Genomic DNA, 20,246 nt, shown 5'->3' with positions numbered 1-20,246 from the left:
ACAAACACTACCCCTCTTTTTTTTTTTTTTTTTTTTTTTTTTTTTTGAGAAAAGTGAATTCAAAACCTTTTTCTGCTTCTCCTGAGACATGGGCTGGCTTCCTGGACTCACTCAGGGTAGAGGCTGCCTTCCTTGGCTCTCAGAGCTAACTTGTTTGACAAGGTTTTCGATAAGAGGGCTTCCTTTGGACCAGGTGTCCCCAGCCCTGCCAGAATGAGCCCTGGCCTCCCCACTGCAGCCTGAAAGTCCATGTGGTCTGTGCCATGGTTGCTCCAGCCAGGATACAGGTGATGGCACCGCCCAGAGCGACACTGACGCGTGGATTGAGGCAACACGACGTGTGGCCGGGGCAGCAGCCTCCCTGGCGGCCCAGGTTCCCTGCCTCCGGTAGCGCTGGTGCAGAAACCGGGCGTCCAGGGCGCTCTGCCGCCTTGGGCCCCGCTTCTCCATAGCAAGTGCTCAGAAATGCATTGGATGGTTCTGTGGGTACAGAGGCTGAACTGCGTCCATTGTTTTTCTTGCTGAGTTTAAGAGAAATTCAATTCTTCTTCCCCTGGGCATCTGAAAGCGTCAGTGGCCCAGACTCCCTGCCTCCCGGGCGTCCCCTTTAAGACGGTCGGAGCCTCAAACGCAGAGTAACCCCAACCCTCTGGTTCTCTAGAAAATCGGCTGTGACGGTGTCATCGGGTCTGCAGCCAAAGAGGACCGCTGTGGCGTCTGCAACGGGGATGGCAAGACCTGCCGCGTGGTCAAGGGCGACTTCAGCCACTCCCGGGGCACAGGTGAGTGCCGCCCGCAGGACAGCCGGTCCACGTGCTGTGTGCTCCCCTCTCCTGCCCCACAGCCACGTGCTCGGGGGTCTTCCCTGCCTTTGCTGTTTGAGGTCCAGGTGAGGAGTCCGCAGGTGACCCGGCACATCCCTTTCCCTTCCGAAAGACAAAGGGGACATTTTGGCAGGGGTGATGTCTTCCTGTCCCTAGAAGTGACGGGTTGCCGGGGTTTGAATGGACGGGAAGTTCACTGCTGTGTAACGGTGACCCCACGCGGCCTCTCTGTGCTGTGGTCAAGTTTGACAACATCCTCTCCGAGCCACAGCCGATTTCTTTCTCTTGCTCAAGAATAATCTTTTCACGGAGGCGTCCGCAGGTGTGATGGCAAAAGCTGCCCCCAGGTGTTTCTCAGGCAAGGGGTTCAGACGCTGCGTGCGATCCCAGCGGAGAAGTGCTTGGCGTGGGGCTCGGCCCTCGCTTGCCCAGACGGGTGCTGAGTGGAATCGGTGGGAGAGTCGTGCAGGGAGGCGTGGAAACACACCAAGGGCGTCTCTCGCTTATGCTCTATGAGTGCTGATTGCTGGAAAGATGAATGGCGGAACGAAACCCCTGTGGAAGCGAGAACAGATGGGGTGGGGGGGAATGGCTATCTGGAGGGGAGTGGCCCCACGGTGCGGGGCGGGGTCTTGTCCTCCTCAGACACACCTGCACCTGCCCCAGGATGCTCAGCTGTGCAGGAGAGCTGCCCACACTTGGCGCCTTCCTGCCCAGGCCAGTCCGTTCCCTAGCGGCCTTTGGGCACTGGGTAAGGCCCCAGCCAACAGCCCATGGCCTTGGTTTTGACCCGCTTACACTGACCTCTTATCTGAGGGCTCAGCTGAGGCATATCAAGCCGCTCAGGCTCCCCAGGCCACAAGGCCTTTTCCATCAGACCCAGGGACAACTTTTAGGGATAAACCTAAAATGATGAACACAGATGGTCTGTGACGTACGATGGAGCAGCTTATGATTTTTTTACTTTAGGGTGATGCAAAAGCTGTACTCAGTGGGAACTATGCTTCAGAATTGGGATTTTGGTCTTTTCCTGGGTTTGCAACACTGCTCCATGGCCCTCCCTGGCAGTGCTAGGCAGTGGCTGTGAGTGCAGCTCCCAGGCAGCCCTGTTGTCACCAGGGGGACCACTGATTCTGCCGGATGCAGTGCTGTGAGGTTAGGTGTATTAGCATGTTTTCAATTGATGATTGTTTAATATTTAATTTTCTTTTTATTTGAGAGGCCTAGAGAGAGAGTGTGTGTGATGGTGAGAGAGCACACACTCCCATCTGCTAGTTCACTTTCCAAATGCCTGTCATGGCTGGGCTGGCATCAGGCCAGAGCTAGAATTGGGAAACTCACTCCAGGTCCCCCATGTAGGCTGCAGGGACCCAGTTAACTGAGCCATCCCCGCTGTGTCCCAGGGTCCGCACTGGTAGGGAGCTGCCGTTAGGAGACAGAGTGGGATTCGAACCCAGGTTTCCCAGTGTGGGATGCAGGAGCCTTAACCACCTAGCTAAACCCTGCCCCCGTTTATGGGATGTTCAACTTATGGTGGGTTTTTCAGTAGCCACCCAATCGTAACTCAAGGTACATCTGTGTTTTCATAAACAGCTTCTGCAGACAGAGAAAAACATAAACTTACACAAAAGACTTTTGAAGCATTTTGTGATTCGTTTACAAAAAAAGAGCTTCGAATTTTTTCCCCATTTATTTCATGCAACTGGGGTAAGAGTCCCAGCTCACGCAGCCAGAGCTTTACCTCCACTCCATCTGGGGTCCTTATCACAGCGTGAGAAATACCTAAAACGGGAATCCGTCTCCTAAATTCTTAGGGAAAATTCTTACTTCTAATTCTCGTTCATGCCTGGCCAGTGTAGTGACACCTGGTGCCTGCGTCGTGGCATGTCTGGCCTGACGGAGGCAGGTGCCCTGGGACTTGGTGATGGGGTGCCGGCCCCTCCCGGCCACTCTTCCACCAACCCGGGCGTCACTCGAGCTCAGGGTGAGGGCAGGAGGTGAGGCAGGCTCCTTGGTTTGTGGGCAGCGGGCCTGCCTTCGCCCCAGCGGTGTGCTCTTGAATCGGCTGCTGCACCGTGAAGAGAGAGGCTCAGAAGGAAAGGGGAGCGGTGCCGGGCTCTGCAGCGCCCGCCTCGTCGGAGAGCTCACCCACAGAGCCTCGCCTGAGCCCTGCGTCTGCCCTGAGCGCCCACCCTTGCTGGGAGTGGAGAGCAGACACCACGGGCATCAGCTGGGCCGAAGTTGGCCATGACAGTGAGCGTGGTGGCCAGGCGATGGCTGCAAATGCACCTGACGAGCAGTGTGGGAGTCCACGCAGCCAGTTCTGTGGCTCGGATTGGGCAGGCTGCCCAGCGACCCACAGGGAGCAGGAGGCCGCACCATGGAGTGCACGTGGGAAAAAGACTCCCAGACCCTGAGCCGCTCCTGTCTCAGCTGTCGGCCCTTGGCTTCTTCTGTCCTGTAATCCAGCGCTCCTCAACCTCCCCATAGGAAATGGTTTCTCCAAGGGGAAATTTGTCGCATGCAACCCAACACCGCCATCTGAAAAGCTGGCCCTTGACCTCACCCTGCGGCTCCCGGCCCAGGCTGAGGCCACGTGGGGTTGGCCGTTCCCGAGTCAGACACAGTGGAAAGGGGGCGCGCTGGAGGATGCGATGGCTCAGGGCCCAGGCACAGGCAGCAGCTGCCCGGGCAGACCATGTGTGCACTGGGGAAGTCCGTGCAATCTTCGTCGGGTGAGACATTTATTTGTAAACACCTGGGGCTGGGGCTGGACTCACCATGCTAAAGCTGTTGGCTGCCAAGCCTGAAGGATTCTGGGAAACTTTCTGTCTGCGATGGGCTGATTGACATGTGCTTTTGTCCTCATCTTCTCCACAACCATCTGACAATGAGCACAAATGCGCGTGTAAAAAGGTCTGGGGAGGACAAGGCGCCTCAGGCAGACGCCCATTGTAGGCGGATCAGAATCAACCTGCTCGGTTTTGTTGCAATAAGCACAATGCAGACCCCGCCCTCTCCCCTTCACACCGATGTTGGTTTCTTGCTCACTTTGCCCATGGTGGACTGGCAGGGGGCTGTGCGTGCTGTGGTCACTCGTGGACCTCGGCTGACGGAGGCTTCACCTGTTTGAGGGACCCTGAAGGTCTGCCAGCCGCCGCAGAAGAGACACTGTCGGAGTGAGTCCCTGGTCACACACTCCTACCTGGCTTCCAGAAAGAGGCCTGCAGGTACACGGTGTCCAGCAGCAAGGCCTATGCCTGCCCCCCGCCGGAGGCCAGCCCCGACCCTGAGCAGAGAGAACCGCCTGGGACCCTGGAAAGAGAATCAGCCGCAGGAACAGGGAAAGACCCAGGTAACCTGAGGCCATGACCGTGGGGACAGCAGGTGACTCAGACCACAGGAGGTCAGGTCCAGGAAGATTACAGTGGCATCCAGTCGATACAATGAGATTGCAGGAGAACAAGAAGATCTCAGGAATTTGAAATGCGACTGTTAGATTCAAACCGCAGGGGAAGAGGCACCGTAAACAAAGACACAGCGATAGACCGAGACAAAAACACTGCAGCATGTCTAGTAAGAGAGTGAGTCCAAAATAGATCAAATAGTATGAGTGCATTTGTATACTAAAATATATTTTAAAAACTCTGACGTCGATTAAATGAAAGCAAAACATAGGAAAGCGAGGAACGTTTAGGAGGAAGGCCATTAACTGAAGAGGAGAAGCAAATGGCCAGGGTGTGCTATGGGGAGCGTCACTGGTAAAATTAACTCTGTGACGTAACGCTTCGTGACCTTAAGCTGACAGATTATTTCGAGTATTCAGAAGCCTGAGAGTAAACACATACTCTTCCCAACGCTGCTTGGCTTATGACAAAAATGCATCAAAAATACATACTATGAGAAAAGTAAGCATGGTTTGCAAAAATGTCTTGCCCCAAAATGAACTCATCTTTTAATCTCATTCTTCTGTGGACTTTTTGACGTCCCCCCATCTTCACTGAAGCGTCATAGAGGGCAACCCAGCGGTGCCTTGAACAACTAAACAGCTCAGAACAAATTAAACAGCTCGTGGGTTTGACTTGACTATTCTACAGCAGGTGACTTGGAAAGACATCACCCATATGCACAAGAAGACGTCCGGAGCTGTTCATTGCAGTATTGTCTGGGCACTATGTTAGTGTATGTATAAAGATACAATTTACAAGCCATAAAGTTAACCCCGTTTAAGTATACAGTTTGATGGGTTAAGCGCAATTCAGTGAACAAAACTGTGTAGCCCCATCACAGTCATCCTACACCCATCACTCCAGCCCCAGGAGCTACAGATGTGGTTTCTGTATCAGTGTATTTACCTGTGTGCTGGACAGTTTGTATAAATGGAATCCTGTAGCACGTGGCCCTTTGTGACTGGCTACTTTCAAGAGTCATCCATGTCATAGCGTGTGTCAGGGTTGCATTCTTTGTATTGCCAAATACTATTCCATTGTTTGAATAGACCCCCTTATTCTAACACATTCATTGGTGGATGGCACTATGGCACTATGGGCACTATGAATAGTGTGGGTGCGAACTTTTGTTTACACATTTTGTGTAGACAGAGGTTTCCGTTTCTCTTGTGCACACACCTGTTGGTGGAATTGTCGGGTCGCACGGTCGGCTGCACCAGTCTGCATTTCTCCGCACAGAGCCAAGGTTCTGATTTCTCCGTGTTCTCGCCAACCTTCTCCTCTCCCTGTTACACCTCGCTAGGTAGGAAGTGGTGCCTCATCGTGGCTTTGCTTTGCGTTTCCCTGGTGACCGATGACACCACGCGTCTTTTCGAGTGCCTGTTGACCATGCACGTGCTGTCTTTGGGAGAATGCCTGTTGAAATCTTTGCCCATTTTTACCTTGTATTCTTTGTCATTTTCTTACTGAGTTACAAGCATTCTTTATATTCTGGATTCAGTTCTGTTAGCAGGTAAATGACCTGGAGGTATTTTTTCCCAGTGAATGTGCTGGTCGTCTGGTCACTGTCTTGATGGTGTCCTTTGAAGCATAGAGTTTTAAACTTTGATGTAATCCAATCTGTCTGTTCATTGTAGTGCTTGTACATTGGGTGTCATTTCTTCAGACTCCCATGCCCTAAGTGTTATCTCTTACATTTAGATCTGACCCATTTTAGTTGATTCTTTTTGCTGGTGTGATCTGAGATGGGAGTTCAGCTTCATTCTCCACATGCATATCTGATTGTCCCCAGAATGGAGTGACTCACAGAGCAGCCCGGGGAAGTGAGGATGACTCCAGGATCTCATTCAAGGATGAGGACAGTGAGCAGTAGTGTTTTTTATTTTATTATATTTCAGGAAATATAATTCTCACAAGCCCATCTCAAAAAGGAACACACTTGGTACAAGTAATTTATTAAAGAAACTGGCCAAAAAGAAAAACAAACCACGTAGCAGACATTAAATCCGTTCTCATGACGAAGACTAAAGCAGCTGCAGGAACAGCTTCACCCAGAGGCAATGTGAGAGACGGATGGAGCGTGGAAATGAGGTCGTTAGAGTCCACATGGAAGAGCAGAAGGGCAGATGCTGTAAAACCGCCGATTTCCTCCTCTCTCAATACCCAAGGACCAAAATCTCTCACAGCTGAAAACTCGAGTGCAGTGTCGATGTGGAGCTTACTGAACAACAGTAGAAGGAGACAGAAATGACAATTGGAGGAAATTTATTGCTAGAGGAGAGGACAAAGAAGAACAACCAACTGTGCACAGCACCACTGCCTGCCCATCTACGGGACAAAATGGGGTGGAAAGTATAAATATGGAAGCTGGCGCTGTGGCGTAGTGGGTAAAGCCACTGCCTGTAGTGCCGGCATCCCATATGGGCACCAGTTCAAGTCCCGGCTGCTCCACTTCCGATCCAGCTCTCTACTATGCACTGGGAAAGCAGTAGGAGATGGCCCAAGGCGCACACGTGTGGGAGACCCAGAGGAGGCTCCTGACTCGGCTTCAGATCGGCACAGCTCTGGCTGTTGCCGCCAATTGGGGAGTGAATCAGCGGATGGAAGACCCCCCCCCCCGTCTCTGTCTCTCTGTCTCTCTCTCTCTCTCTCTGCCTCTCCTTCTCTCTCTGTGTAACTCTTTCAAATAAATAAATGAATCTTTAAAAAAAAAAGAAAGTACAAATAGGTAGAATAATAAAGAATAGGCAAATAAAGTATATAAGTAAATAAATCATAAGAGATTACTTGCTCGACTCTGTAAATAAGTTTAAAAGCTATTTGAAGTAAATGATTGAAAAATAAACTCCCAGTTGTGACTCTACACAATATTGAAAATCAGTACAGATAAATTATTATAGAGGAAACATAGAAACACTTTTTATTAATGCAAGAATAATGTTGATACTAAAATCCATTCTAACAAAGCACAAAAATAATTGCTATTTTTACAAATAAGGTTTCAGAAGTTCTATTGGCAAATAGAATTAAGCAGAGTATTAGGGTTTTGTTTCTGTTGCCAAATACTGTTTATTCTGGGACTGTGAAGATGGTTTGCAATTAGGAAATATATTAATATAATGATGTCATGAACAGAGCAAGGGAAAAATAATTATGTGCTTAGATGCTGAGGGAAGTGTATGGTAAAATTTAATTTAATTCCTAATAAAACTCTTAAAATAATAAACACATGCTTCCTGAATTTAATGATGTCATACATACTATAAATTATGGTATCATGCTTTATCATCTGTACAGCCATGTAAATAACCCTGAACCATGTTCTGTTCAAAAGCCAAATACCATCAGCGTCAGAAACAAAACAAGGACGTCCAATCTCACCAGGAATATTTATGGTGCTCACTGATGCGTCTGGATTCTTCCAGAAAAGAAAAACAAGACCACAACATTTGAAAAGAGTAAAATTATTCTAAGGCAGGGAATATTGTTATCTATCTTGAACACCTAAGACAATTGACCTTGAAGTTCTTACAGATTATAAGACTGAATATGTTGACCAGATGCAACATTAATACACAAAACCCATAGCATCTTAGTACAAATCAGTAAACTGGTGGAAGATAAAATGGAAGAAACGAATCGGGCGGTTGATGGGCCCTGAAGCAGGAAGCACAGAGCGCCCCCAGCAGGGTGGACAATAAACCCCTGCCGAGGGGGGGGGGGCCGTGAACCTGCAGGACACCAGGAATAGCTCAGCCGGGAGAAAGGCCGGCCCTGGAGACGGAAGGGTGCTGCGGATCCTCCGAGAGTGTAAGGAAACAGTGAGCACTAGAGCCAAGTACCCAGGATGCCCAGGGTGAGTGAAGACATGTCCAGATAACAAGATCAGAGAGGCTCTACAGCAGCCGGGAGACTGCACTAAGATGGTTCTCGTGGGTTAAGGAAGGACAATATCCCATGATATTGCCCTGATGTGGAGTGGAGTGGTGGAGTGAGGAGGAAGACAGCGAATGGGATGCTGGCCCCCACACTGTCTAAGCCACATTGAGCATAATTAGATTGCTCTGAGGACTTCGTATTATTTGGGAGAAAATCCGTGTGACAGCCTGAGAAGGTTCACAGAGCATCTGACCAACTTCAGTATCTTCACGGTAACAGTTCTACCACAGCAGGATCAAAGAACTTCCTTAGCCTGGGGAATGCTAACGACCAGGGTGTCACCTAAACGTCTTGTTCAGTGGAAGGCCTTTGGGAGCGTTCCCACAGACGTCCAAGTACGAAGGATGCTAAGATCTCACTTGACATACAGCGTGGACTTGTAAATCCCAACCAGCAGAGTGAAAGAAGGAGGAAGCCTGGACAAGAAGCAAACACTGACTCATTAGATGTGGCACTGACCATCTCTGTTCCAGGCTCACGCACGGGCGGAGGAGGGCACAGGTCTCTGGGAGCCTCCCAGTCCACTGGCGACCCCTCAAGAAAGCAGGCAAACACAGACACCCTTGGAGTTGCAGGAATGGCCGAAGGCAGCGGGAGCAGGAAATGGCGCACAGGCTGTAGTTTGTCAGAGCAGATCACTCAGCTTCCGCCATCCTCCCGTGGATGTTCAGTGAAAGCTTGGACTTCTACAAAGGGTGAAGGGACCTCAGCAGCTGAGGGGGACCCAGGCACTCTTCCCTCATGCCCCAGGGAGGTGCCAGCTCCTGCACTCCAGGCTTCATGGTTTCCCGGGCCTGAGGTGTCACACGGCCCTGAACTGGGCAGCTCTGGAGTCTGAGGGCATCGTAGCATCCACAGGGTTGGTTCCCCTGAGGACCACGAGGGAGGCTCTGCCCCAGGCCCTTTGCGTAGCTTCTGGTAGATTTTCTGGCCACCTTTGGTGTGCTTGGCTTGTGGGGACATCCCCCATCTCCGAGTTCGCCCAGTGTGCACACCTGCGTCCACATCTCCCTTTTTATGATCATTCTCCTGTTGTACTCGGGGCTCATCCTCCTCCAGTATGAGCCCATCTTAACTAAAGGATCCACAAGGTCCTGTATCTAAATAAGGCCGCCTTCTAAGGCCCGCGGGTTGGGACCTCAGTATTTACACTTCGGGGCTGGGGGGAGCAGGCTTCAATCCATAACAAGCAAATGGTGTTGTCCGGGGACTAGGCAGCTCGGAGGTTCTGAGCCCACAGTCTCGGAAAGCACTCTGGGGCCTGTGTGGGGGGTAGGGGGTAGATCAGGTGGGGGAGGCTCTGACCCAGGCTGGAGGGTCCTCACCTGCGTGTCCTTTCTTGCCATAGGTTACATTGAAGCTGCTGTCATCCCGGCTGGAGCGCGGAGGATCCGTGTGGTTGAGGATAAGCCAGCCCACAGTTTTCTGGGTAACACATGATAACTGGATTCGTCGTTTACGCTCTGCGAATTGGTTTTGGTGACTGGGCTGATGGTTCTCTCAGGTCACCCCAACTTTCCACCTGTATTTCACCATCGGGTGTGAACCTTCAGAGTGGAACACACAGCACCGTTGTATTTGCCTGATGTGGGGGTTGGGGCAGGAATGAGCTGGGACCACCAGCCTTGGACAGGAAGAAAACTGGCAAAGAGTGGGAAAATAGGCAGGCATCCCGGTAGCACAGAATCCAGGAGTCCCCCAGGAGAGTCCAGGCTAGCTGTCGCCCTGGCAGCAGCACGGGTCCATCACCCTGTCTGCAGGAACCCCCTGGGGGCTGTCAGTGGCTCTGCAGAGGACGTCCTTGCTGGAGAGTAAGCAGCCCTGAATCAGGTGGGAACCCACAAGGGCACTGGTTTTCAGGAGGTTCTGTGCACCCCAAATTCCTAGTGGCCAACTATTGACTCCAAGCACAAACACCTGCGTCTCCCCATAGACTTGGATCTATTCCAGGCTGTTCCTTGTTGCCTTCTGCAGCACCGTGGGGAAAGTCCGGGAAGAATCCTTCAGCTACGCCCCTTTCTGGGCAGACAGGAGCCTCTGAGCATGTCCCGGGCTCAGTCCTGCCTCGTTAGAGGCCAGCCCAGCACAGGAGCCTGGGTACAGGTAGAGACGCACACGTGTCCTGTGGGCAGCCACGGCAGACACGGGGCTGCCTCTGGTCCAGGTCACGTGGGATGGTACACGTGACACCCCGTGTCCCTCTGTGGGCCTAGTACCACATTCCCATCATGGGTTGTTGTCAAGCTAGAAGGCTCTGCCCTTCTACCCAGGGGCTCCTGAGCATCCTTCAGGCTAGAGTTTCTTGGCCAGTGTGGCAAGGTGCTGTCTGAGATGAGAGAGAGGAGAGGGATGCCGGCGCGACTGCTCTGGTTTGAAGCGCTGCAGGTGCCCACAAAGCCCTTTTATTCCAAGTCTTTGCCTCACTGCTAAGAAAAAACTGAGATCCCTGTCCACGTTCCCACCTTCGTGGGTGACACCAAAGCATCCAACGTTTCCTTTGAAGTGGTCTCCATTCAATCTAATGGGAGACACGAAACAGACCTTGAGTAGCACGTTCACAGTCAAGGTGGCAGTCCTGCTGTTTAGGAGGAAACCCAATGACACGGTGGGGCTCTGTGCACACCTGCCACAGGGATGCAGGAGGAGGGCATAGCTCTCATTTCCAGGGGTCCCCGGCGGGTCCCCCCGTGTCCCCAGACAGCTTCCATCGCCTCCACAGCCTTGTCACCTGCTGTCTCTGGCCTCCCTGAGGCTGTAACGGCTGATGGTGCTCCTGCTGTCCGTGTGGGGTCTCACGGGCCCTCAGGTCGACATCCATGTGCCTCTACAGCAGCCCCACAGCGTCCCCGCCTGCCCTGAGTGGACACCGACCCAGGCAAGCTTGGCTGATCTGGCTGCACTCCACAGATGGCACGGTGCCTGCAAACGCTGGCTACCACGGGACCTTGTGCACTTTCGGCACCTTCTTCTCGCTCTCTAGTTCACCCAAGGAAGGTGGGTCAGCTTCACCAACATTCACATCGGAAGCCGAGTCCAGCTGAGCACCTGGCCCCCCACTCACTGAGCAGGCTGCAGTTTGTGGGGCCTCCCAGAAAAGCTACCAGGTGCTTGGCCACTGTCATGGCCAACGGAAGTGTGCCTGCTGGGGAGTACATGTGACCTCCGCCCCTTGTCCCTTCACTGTGTGCATTCCAGAGAGCCGACCCCTGTCCCCAGGAGGCTGGCTCCCCAGAAGCACTGTGCCTCCATGGGAGGGTAGACTTCTTCTCCACCCCCTTATCTCACTCAAAAAATCTCAGGCCCAGTGTTCCAGGGCCGGGCAAGCGGACAAGAGTGAGCCTGATGGTGGTCCACACTCACTGTTTCTGAAGTGCGTTCAAGCAGACCTGGTTTCCACTCGGGGCCGGGTGCTTAGGAAGTCAACCCCAAGGAACTGACTCACTCTCCAGTTTGCTGGGACAGTTCCTGAACAACATGCCCCGCCTAGCTCCCTCCAGCCCGCGCCGGCTGGCTTGCGGCTAGAACCACCTGGAACAGGAAACACCTCTACATTCTCTCCATGGCTGAGCGCAGACTCCGAGCGGGAATGGAAAGAGCTGACTCGCTGCCCGGACTAGAAGCCGGCTGACCATGGGTCAGGTCTTCCAGCTGGAAGCGGGAGGGGGAGAGACCGCGCGGTGCCACTGGGCAGGGCCCGGGCTCGCGTCTGCTCCAGCCCCGACAGGCAGCCAGGCCCTCCCGTCAGGGAGGGATGGTGCAGAGATGTCCGTACAGGCCAGGACGGACAGGAACGAGGCGCACGCAGCCCCGGGCGCCAAGCCAGTCGGGCTTTGCTCTGCCGCGGTTGCAAAGGGAAGTGAGCCCACTCGCCAGCGGCTCCATGCCTGCACACGCTCCCAGATGGTGGACGCTGGTTTAGAGCATCCAACCTCTGGCCCAGGCGGGACCAGCAAGGGCCAGCCTTCCTCACTGCGCTTCAGACGTCATAGATGGAGAGCCGAATCCCGGGGGCACCCCCTGTGCTCTCAGCCTCGTTATTTGCCTGTAAGATCTAAGCATTTTTACCACCAGACTGACCCGTCGTGTCTTCTCTGAACGCACAGTTGCTAAGAGGCAACCTCAGGATGCGTGTACAGGGCGCTCACTGGGCCCTGAGGACCGAGCCCCAGGGAGGGGCCTCTTCCCGAGAAGAACACAGCTGCTGGCAGGTGCAAGAGCAGCCAGAGCCGCCTGTGCTTCCGTCTCTGGGGCTGCCGGCCCCATGAAGCCATTGTGCATGTTGGACCCTCGCTGGACCCCCTGTCTGCTGTGATGCCCCACCTGGTCCTGAGGCTGAGGCCTCACCCTTTGCGAGGGGCTGTCACACACAGCAAGTTCCACTGTCCTGGCCCTCAGGGCGGCAACTTGGAAATTTTCAGTCTTGCCAAGTTACACCAAAGTCGAAGGATCGGGAGCCGACCCTGTGCCTCTCGGAACCGCCGGTCTCCGCTCCGAGCCCGGCCTCTACGTCTTCGTACCTCCGAGAGGTGCATGGACGAGGGTCCTCCAGCAGCCCCGAGATGGGGCCAGGCACAGGGGACGCTGCAAATGCAGGGCCCATGTGCTGGTAGCCGCTGGGGAGGGAGCAGCCAGCAGCACTGGGGGTGCAGTGTGTTCTCTTGGGCGCCCTAAGCACCGCCCCACCTCCGGCCCACTCCCTCCCCAGCCACGTTGTGATGGTGCAAGCTTTGTGCCCCTCTGCAGCTATGCCCAGCTCCTCTAGAGCATGAAGACCTGCTCGGGACTCCTGAGTAGCCCGGGAGAGCCCAGTGCGCGCACACCTCACCGCTCTGTGTCAGGTGGAGAACTCGAGTCCGCGTGGCAAAGGGCTTCACACCTAGGGGAGCACCAAGCCCCGTAAATCCGAGCTGGTTCCACAGGGAGCCGGTGGTCACCCGTGTCCCCCCTGGCTGGTGTGTTCCTGGCTGCCACTCAGCGGCTGACCAAGGTTAGCCCATAGCCACAGCCCCTCTCTCGCTTCCTTGACCACACCCTGTGACTCCTCCCAGGGCTCCCTGACCCACGCTGCAAGCCAATTCCTGAAGACTCGCCCCTCCCGCGCTGAGAACAAGGACAGTGAGATCCCGCTGTGGTGGGCAGAGGGTGGCACAGCCCAGGCTGCGGGTGGCCCGACCTCCATTTCAGTGGCAGTGGCTGCTATGCCTCCCCCAGCTGCTGTGCAGAGACCCCGTGCGTGGCTTTTGAACGGCCGCCGGGTGCACCCCCTGTCATGTTCCGGGCCTTTCTACTGTTGACTCCAGTGTGTGCAATGCAGCACGTGACTTCGACGCTTCCGGAAAGGGCCGGGCAAGTGCGACACACAAGGCCAGGTGGGAGAGTGACATCTGGGCGGGAAGACAGCGCTGCAAAGGAGCAGAGTGAGGACCTGCACTGAGCGTGCACCTCGGGGGAGCTGCTGGGGGGCATTTCTTAGACCCCAAAGCAGTGATTTTCCTCTCCCACTTCTTTGCCCTCGTCACGATTCATTTTTTTTTTTCAAAGACCAAACTCCACAGCACAGTGTGAGTGCTGAGCGTCAGCTTCAGGCACTGCTGCATCCAGGGGCTGAAAACAACGTCATAGCGAAGTCTCTCGCCGTCCTGCCTTCCCTCCCCCTGGGGGCTTCCCACCACACGCAGGCTGACCCAGGCTCATGCCCAGTCTCTGGGTCACACTGTGTGGCATCTCAAGGTGACGCCAAGCCCCAATGTCAGAGTTGGAGGACTGGGATGAGACACGTTCTCCAGGGAAACCCTGGGTGCTGTGCCCTGGAGACCTAGGTCCAGGTAGCAGACGGTGGGGGTTCACGGGGAGCACAAAGCAGGAACAAGGTCAGGGCCCAACTCCCAGATGCTCGGCCACAGCCCAAGGCAGTCAACTCGGGTCCACTCGACGCACGTGGCTGTGGGAGCTGCCTGGCTCCATGGGTGGGCCGAGGTAGGGAGAGCTGCCACCCCACCCCCCTCTGGGCTTCGTGGGGGGAGTGGGTTCTCAGGAATGGGTGCAGCCTGGCAGAAACTCTTGGCCCAACTCTGGCTGCTGCGTGTGGGGCACCCCCAGTGTCGAGACACCCCGGCGCCACGGCACTGCTCTCGTCCCCATCTCCCCGCTTCATGTCTCGCCGCCTGTTTCCAGCCAGAGCTCTGCAAACCTGTTCCTCCCCCTTCCTCTTGTTTCTCCCCACAAGGCAGAAACACCCCCACCCCCTCTCCTCCCTGCTTGTCTTGCAAGCTCGGCTCAGGGCGCCTCTTCCAGGAAGCCTTCCCAGCTTGTTCCATCCCTGCTCCCCCCACACACTTCTGGGCCCTGGAAGCAGCTTAAGAAGTGGCAGCAGGTGTGTCTCTGTCTTCCTTCTGGAAGACTGTGAGCTCCATGAGCATAGGAGCTGCGTGTGTCTCTGGCCCCCAGCTCAGAGACCCTCAGAAAGGGTCACGCCCCCTCAGCCAGGCACGCGCCTGCTGTGCCACAGGCTTCCCTGCTGGGGTTTCTGTGTGTGTCCTAGAGGGCTCGGCCCCTCCTCCTTTCTGGATGCTTCTTCCCACCCCACCCCTCCCCCATTCCTGAGACCAGATGCCCACATGCATATGCAAGAGATGGTTTTCCAAACCAGCGAGCATCCTGCAGCCGGCACGTGGATTCCCCAGTGGTTAACACGGCCAAATCTGTGTCAGGTGATGAGCTCCCTGGAAACTGTAAGGTTTTTTACAAGGACACAGGGCGTGAGACCCCAAAGTTTGTCCTCTTTAAAAATAGGCCTTACATTTGCACGTTTCAGCATTCTTCATGAAGAGCTGGACTGACGCTGTAGCCCAAAGAAGGGGGAATGGGGGATGGTCGTGGGCACAGTGCGCTGGGCTCGGTCCGCAGCCGGTCGCTCGTCTCTGTGAGGGGAGAGAAGTCACCCCAAGGGCTCTGCCTCAGTAAGCAGCATGCAGCGGCTGGGGGCGGAGGCTGGGCTCCCTGAGTGTGGACTGAGCGGGACCGGGGGCTCCGGCTGTGGGGGACCAAGGGCCCTGGGGGTCTCCCTCTGCACAAGACTCTGGGACCTGGCTCTCATTTCTTGTCCTCTGCAACTTTCCCCTAAAGGCCAGAGTAGCTTCTCATTAGTTTTTTTTTTTTTTCTTTAAATAAAGAACAAAAACCAGACTTTTGCTTCAGGATAATGGCATGCACTCTCTTGCCCGGGTGAGAGGCAGAGGAAGCTGTAGGTGGGCACCGCACTGTCAGGCCGCACCTGTGCCGAGAGCCAGACAGCAACACCGGGACTCCTGTCCCATGTACTTCATGGGGGCAGAGGTTGAGCAAGCTCATGGGTGAGACGGAAGCCCACAGATCCGGGGTGTGGGAGCTGCCCCACCCCACTCCTGCCCACCCTGCCCCCATGCAGCTGCCCACTGTGACAGCCACATGGGGCGGGATGCAGCTGGGGTCCTCAGAGACCTTGGAGTTAGACACCCTGTTTTAAAAGCTCCATGAGTAAAATAAATGGATGAGCTTTGCCAGAGCAACAGAACCTGTTTCTGTAGCCTTGGACACATTAAAATAGAATTAATCCAGCAGGTGGAAAAGCATCTACTGGGGAGATTGGCAAAGTTCCACGGGGCTGTGGTTGTCTCCCTTGCCCCACCCTCCACCCCTGGCATCTGAGTTGCTTTTTTTTTTCCCCAAAAGAAACCTTTTATTTAATGAGTACAAATTTCATAAGTATAACTTTAGGAATATAGTGATTCTTCCGACCACACCCACCCCCCCACACTCCCACCCCACCCCACCCCCTTCTCCTCCTCCTCCTTTCCCTCTCTCTCCCACTCCCAGTCCCATTCTCCATTAAGATTCATTCTTAATTAACTTTATACACAGAAGACCAATTCTATACTAAGTAAAGATTTCAACAGTTTGCACACACAAAACTGAGAACAAGTTTTACAGTTCTCGTAATATGACTCATTGAGGACAGAAGTCCTGCATGGGAAATAAGTGCACAGTACTCCTGTTGTAAATTTAACAACACTCTTATATATGACATCAGTGATCACCTGAGGCTCTTGACATGAGCTACCAAGGCTATGGAAGCCTTTTGAGTCCACGAACTCTGAGAGTATTTAGACAGGGCCATAAGTGAAAGTTCTGTCCTCCCTTAAGAGAAAAGTACATCCTTCTTTGATGGCCACTTCTTTCCACTGGGGTCACAGAGATACTTCATGTAGAACATTTTTTATTTGCCACAGTGTTTTGGCTTTCCATGCCTGAAATGTTCTCACGGGCTTTTCAGCCAGACCAGAATGCCTGAAGGGCCGATTCTGAGGTCAGAGTATGATTTAAACGATTGTCATTCTATGAGTCTGCTGTGTGGACTGATTTCCGTGTTGAAACGTTCTCTCCTTTTTAGGAGAGTTATTACCAGACACTTGGTCTTATTTATATGATCCCTTTAACAGTTACCTAGCTATATGATCACTTTAACACTTACCATGGTCACTTTAACACTTAAGATGGTATTCTTGGGGCCGGTGCCATGACTCACTTGGTTAATCCTCCACCTGCGGTGCTGGCATCCCATGTGGGCACCGAGTTCTAGTCCTGGGTGCTCCTCTTCCATTCCAGCTCTTTGCTGTGGCCCAGGAAGTCAGTAGAAGACAGCCCAAGTGCTTGGGCCCCTGCACCAGCACGGGAGACCAGGAAGAAGCACCTGGCTCCTGGCTTCGGATTGGCACAGCTCCAGCCAAAGCATCCATTTGAGGGTTGAACCAACGGAAGGAAGACCTTTCTCTCTCTCTCTCTCTCTCTCTCCCTATCTGTCAAATAAGAAAAAATAAAAAAGGATGGTATTCTTACCACCCAGCTTAAAGGGATTTGGGGCCCCATGGCAAATTTTTAAACTGTATCCTTAGAAGTAAGTCCATAGGACTGTATGCGGAACTATACTGCTTTACAGTTACAAACTTCCTGCTTCCTCTCTTACTCCCATTCTTATTTTTTACTGAGATCTGTTTTTTTTTTAAGATTTATTTTATTTATTTATTTGAAAGAGAGTTACAGAGAGAGATAGAGACAGAGAGAGAGGTCTTCCATCTGCTGGTTCACGCCCCAAATGGCTGCGATGGCTGAAGCTGAGTCGATCCGAAGTTGGGAACCAAGAGTTTCTTTTTGGGCCTCCCACATGGGTGCAGGATCCCAACGACTTGGGCCATCTTCCACTGCTTTCCCAGGCTATAGCAGAGAGCTGGATCAGAAGTGGAGCAGCTGGGACTTGAACCAGCGCCCATATGGGATGCCAGCACTTCAGGCCAGGACTTTAACCTGCTGCGCCACAGTGCTGGCCCCTGAGATCTATTTTCAATTGATTTTATACACATATGATTAACTCTGTTAAGTAAAGAGTTCAACAAATAGTATGAAGAAGAGAAACACAGGAACTACCGTGGAGTTGGAAGGTGACGCCACCGGTGATGCCACCATCCTGACAGCCCTCCCAGGGTCTCCCTGTGAGCCAGGGCTCTGTTCTCAGTGCACGGAAAGCCCCCTCCTCGCATGTCATGCCTCCCTCTCACCCACTCGGGACCCCCAGATTCTGCTTAAAGACAGGGGGGCCCCCTGACTCGCCAACGTGCAATTTTCTCTGTAGCTCTCAAGGACTCTGGCGAGAGATCCATCAACAGCGACTGGAAGATCGAGCTGCCGGGAGAGTTCCAGATCGCAGGCACGACAGTCCGCTACGTGCGAAGGGGCTTGTGGGAGAAGATTTCCGCCAAGGGGCCCACCAAAACGCCGCTGCACCTGATGGTAATTTCCCACGTTGTTCCCGTCCTGAGATGTGCAACTCTAGCAGGCCCACGGGGTCCTTCTCGGGTTACGTTAGGCCCCCAGCACCCACAGGGATGGGTTCCAGGACCCCTGCAGACACCCAGCTGGCAGGTGCTCAAGCTCCTGCCCTGCTCTCTCCCCATCTTTTCTGTCTAATCCCTCCCACCACATGCTTCAGCGGAAGCTTCCTTGAGTCCTCACTGGCCGAGCTGCTGTCATTTTGTGTCTTTGTTTTTAAATATTTGTTTACTTATTTGAAAGAATTACAGAGAGACAGAGAGATCATCCATCCACTGGTTCACTCCCCAAATGGCTGTAACTGCTGGGGCTGGGCCAGGCTAAAGCCAGGAGCCAGGAGCTTCTTCTGGGTCTCCCACATGGGTGCAGGGGTCCAAGCACCTGAACCATCTTCCACTGCTGTCCCAGGCTCATTAGCAGGGAGCTGGGTCAGAAGTGGAGCAGCCAGGACATGAACCAGCTCCCATATGGGACAGCTTAACCTGCCACACCACAACGCTGGCCCATCCTATTTTTGAAAAGGAACTGCTCCAGGAAGGAAGTGCTTAGCCAGGAGGGCAGCAGCCAGGGAGACTTGGCGCCATTAGGCAGACAGCCCTTCTGCTTATCAGAGGGCGGGCTGTGCAGACCCACTGCACAGCTCTCGTGTCCAGGCTGACAATGAACTGTTGACTCCGTGCCCAAGCCGGATGAACACAATATCGCTCAGCTCTGCAGGTCAGCTTGCAGCAGGCATCGGGAGTGAGGAAGGAGCCTCAGGTTCCATGATCTGTTTATTCCACAGGTGCTCTTGAGTCACCTGTGCAGTGGAGCCTGGCCCGGGCGCCACTGTCTTATCTGTTATCTCAGAGAGGACTTTGTGAGGCCACTCTTTTGTCCTCCCTCATCCTTTTAAACAAAGACCCTCCTCAAGGTCTAGGAATTAGCGCGCCCAGCTGCTGATCGCTCCCGATTATTGATTCCAAAGAGCAGGATTAACAGCAGCACGTGCGCCGGTAACAAGAGCGCACGTCGTCCTCGGAGTCTCTGCTTGGTAATTCTTTTTCTGCAATCCTCTGTGATCTCTGGCAACCCCTGCAGCTGGGGAGGATTAGGTGACACCCAGATTTCCTGGCCCCCACCCAAGGACGGTCCCTGGGGAGACCGACTCTGCCCGTGAGCGGCGCACTCTGCGTGGGTGACAGTGCCAGTGCATTCCAGACTTGTGCGACAGAAGCCACAGGGAAGGCTGTCAGTGCAGGTGCACTCGGCCCAGGGAATCCTCTGCAAATACCGTCCTGCACGCACGTTTCTGGGCCTCTAACACCTGCGCTGGAGCCGTTTCTCTGGGGTAAGACTGTTTCCTAGACAAAGTCAGTAGGACAGATCTCCCCATTCTAGGTTAAAAGCAGTTCTTGGGAGGAGCTGAGAGAGGGGCAGGGACAAGATAAGCCCATCGCAAACACCCCCTGCGCGTTTGCTTTCTCGGCAGACACCAGGATGAGCCCATTTGCCTTCTGTGCCCAGAGCTTTCCCAAGCTGAGCAGGCCGTCCCTGTTAAAGCTGAGCTAGAGCCGGATCATTCAGGCCACGGCAGACCACCGAGAGCGCACAGCCACCGCCTCGGCTGCACCCTCAGCCCTCATGCAGCATTGATGGCTCTTCTCTCTAGAAGCAACACTGTCACTTCAAGTTCTAAACCTCGGAGTGAGATGCGCCCCTTGGCCTCCGTGTGGAAGCCACTGTCCTACCACTGGGGTACACACGCGCTGGCAGAGCCAGGAGTGACCAGAGTCATGGAGACCTGACTAGAAAGCAGTTACACATGCGCACACACACACGCACACACACACGTTGTACGTGCCTTCAAAGTTGCATGAAATTGGTTTCATGTGGATGCTCTATTCACCTGTTTTATTCCCAGACTAAGATAACAAAGATCTCCTTTACAGATGAGTTAAAAAAAAAAAAAAAAGCAAAAAGAGGCACTTGCCCAAATGCATTGCTGCAAGTCTGTCTGTCTAGCTCGTAGCACCCCCACCCCACCCCACCCCTCAGCCTTGGTGGCAAGAGGTGCTCAGGAGGGAAGCTGGCTGTTGTCACCTGGCAAACATTCCACCTGGCCTGTGCCATGTCAAGACAGGCCACACTCTCTGTGCCCTTAGCTCCTGCTGGCCTCTTCCCCCAGCCGTCT

The 20,246-nt window shown here is 53.8% G+C and overlaps 1 protein-coding gene across 1 annotated transcript in view; it reads left to right on the top strand.

The window, feature by feature from the left end:
- The window catches only part of ADAMTS17 (ADAM metallopeptidase with thrombospondin type 1 motif 17), a 266,125-nt gene that overhangs the window by 203,326 nt on the left and 42,553 nt on the right, over positions 1–20,246 (top strand). The window contains exons 15-17 of the mRNA XM_062204548.1: positions 662–782; positions 9,561–9,641; positions 17,877–18,034. Of these exons, the coding sequence (XP_062060532.1) occupies positions 662–782; positions 9,561–9,641; positions 17,877–18,034 (360 nt within the window). The remainder of the gene's footprint in view (positions 1–661; positions 783–9,560; positions 9,642–17,876; positions 18,035–20,246) is intronic.

The sequence above is a fragment of the Lepus europaeus genome, chromosome 11, assembly GCF_033115175.1.
Source record: "Lepus europaeus isolate LE1 chromosome 11, mLepTim1.pri, whole genome shotgun sequence".
Taxonomy (NCBI): Eukaryota; Metazoa; Chordata; class Mammalia; order Lagomorpha; family Leporidae; genus Lepus; species Lepus europaeus.
The sequence above is the reverse complement of the archived record's forward strand: the minus strand, read 5'-3'. Positions and strand labels throughout refer to the sequence as shown.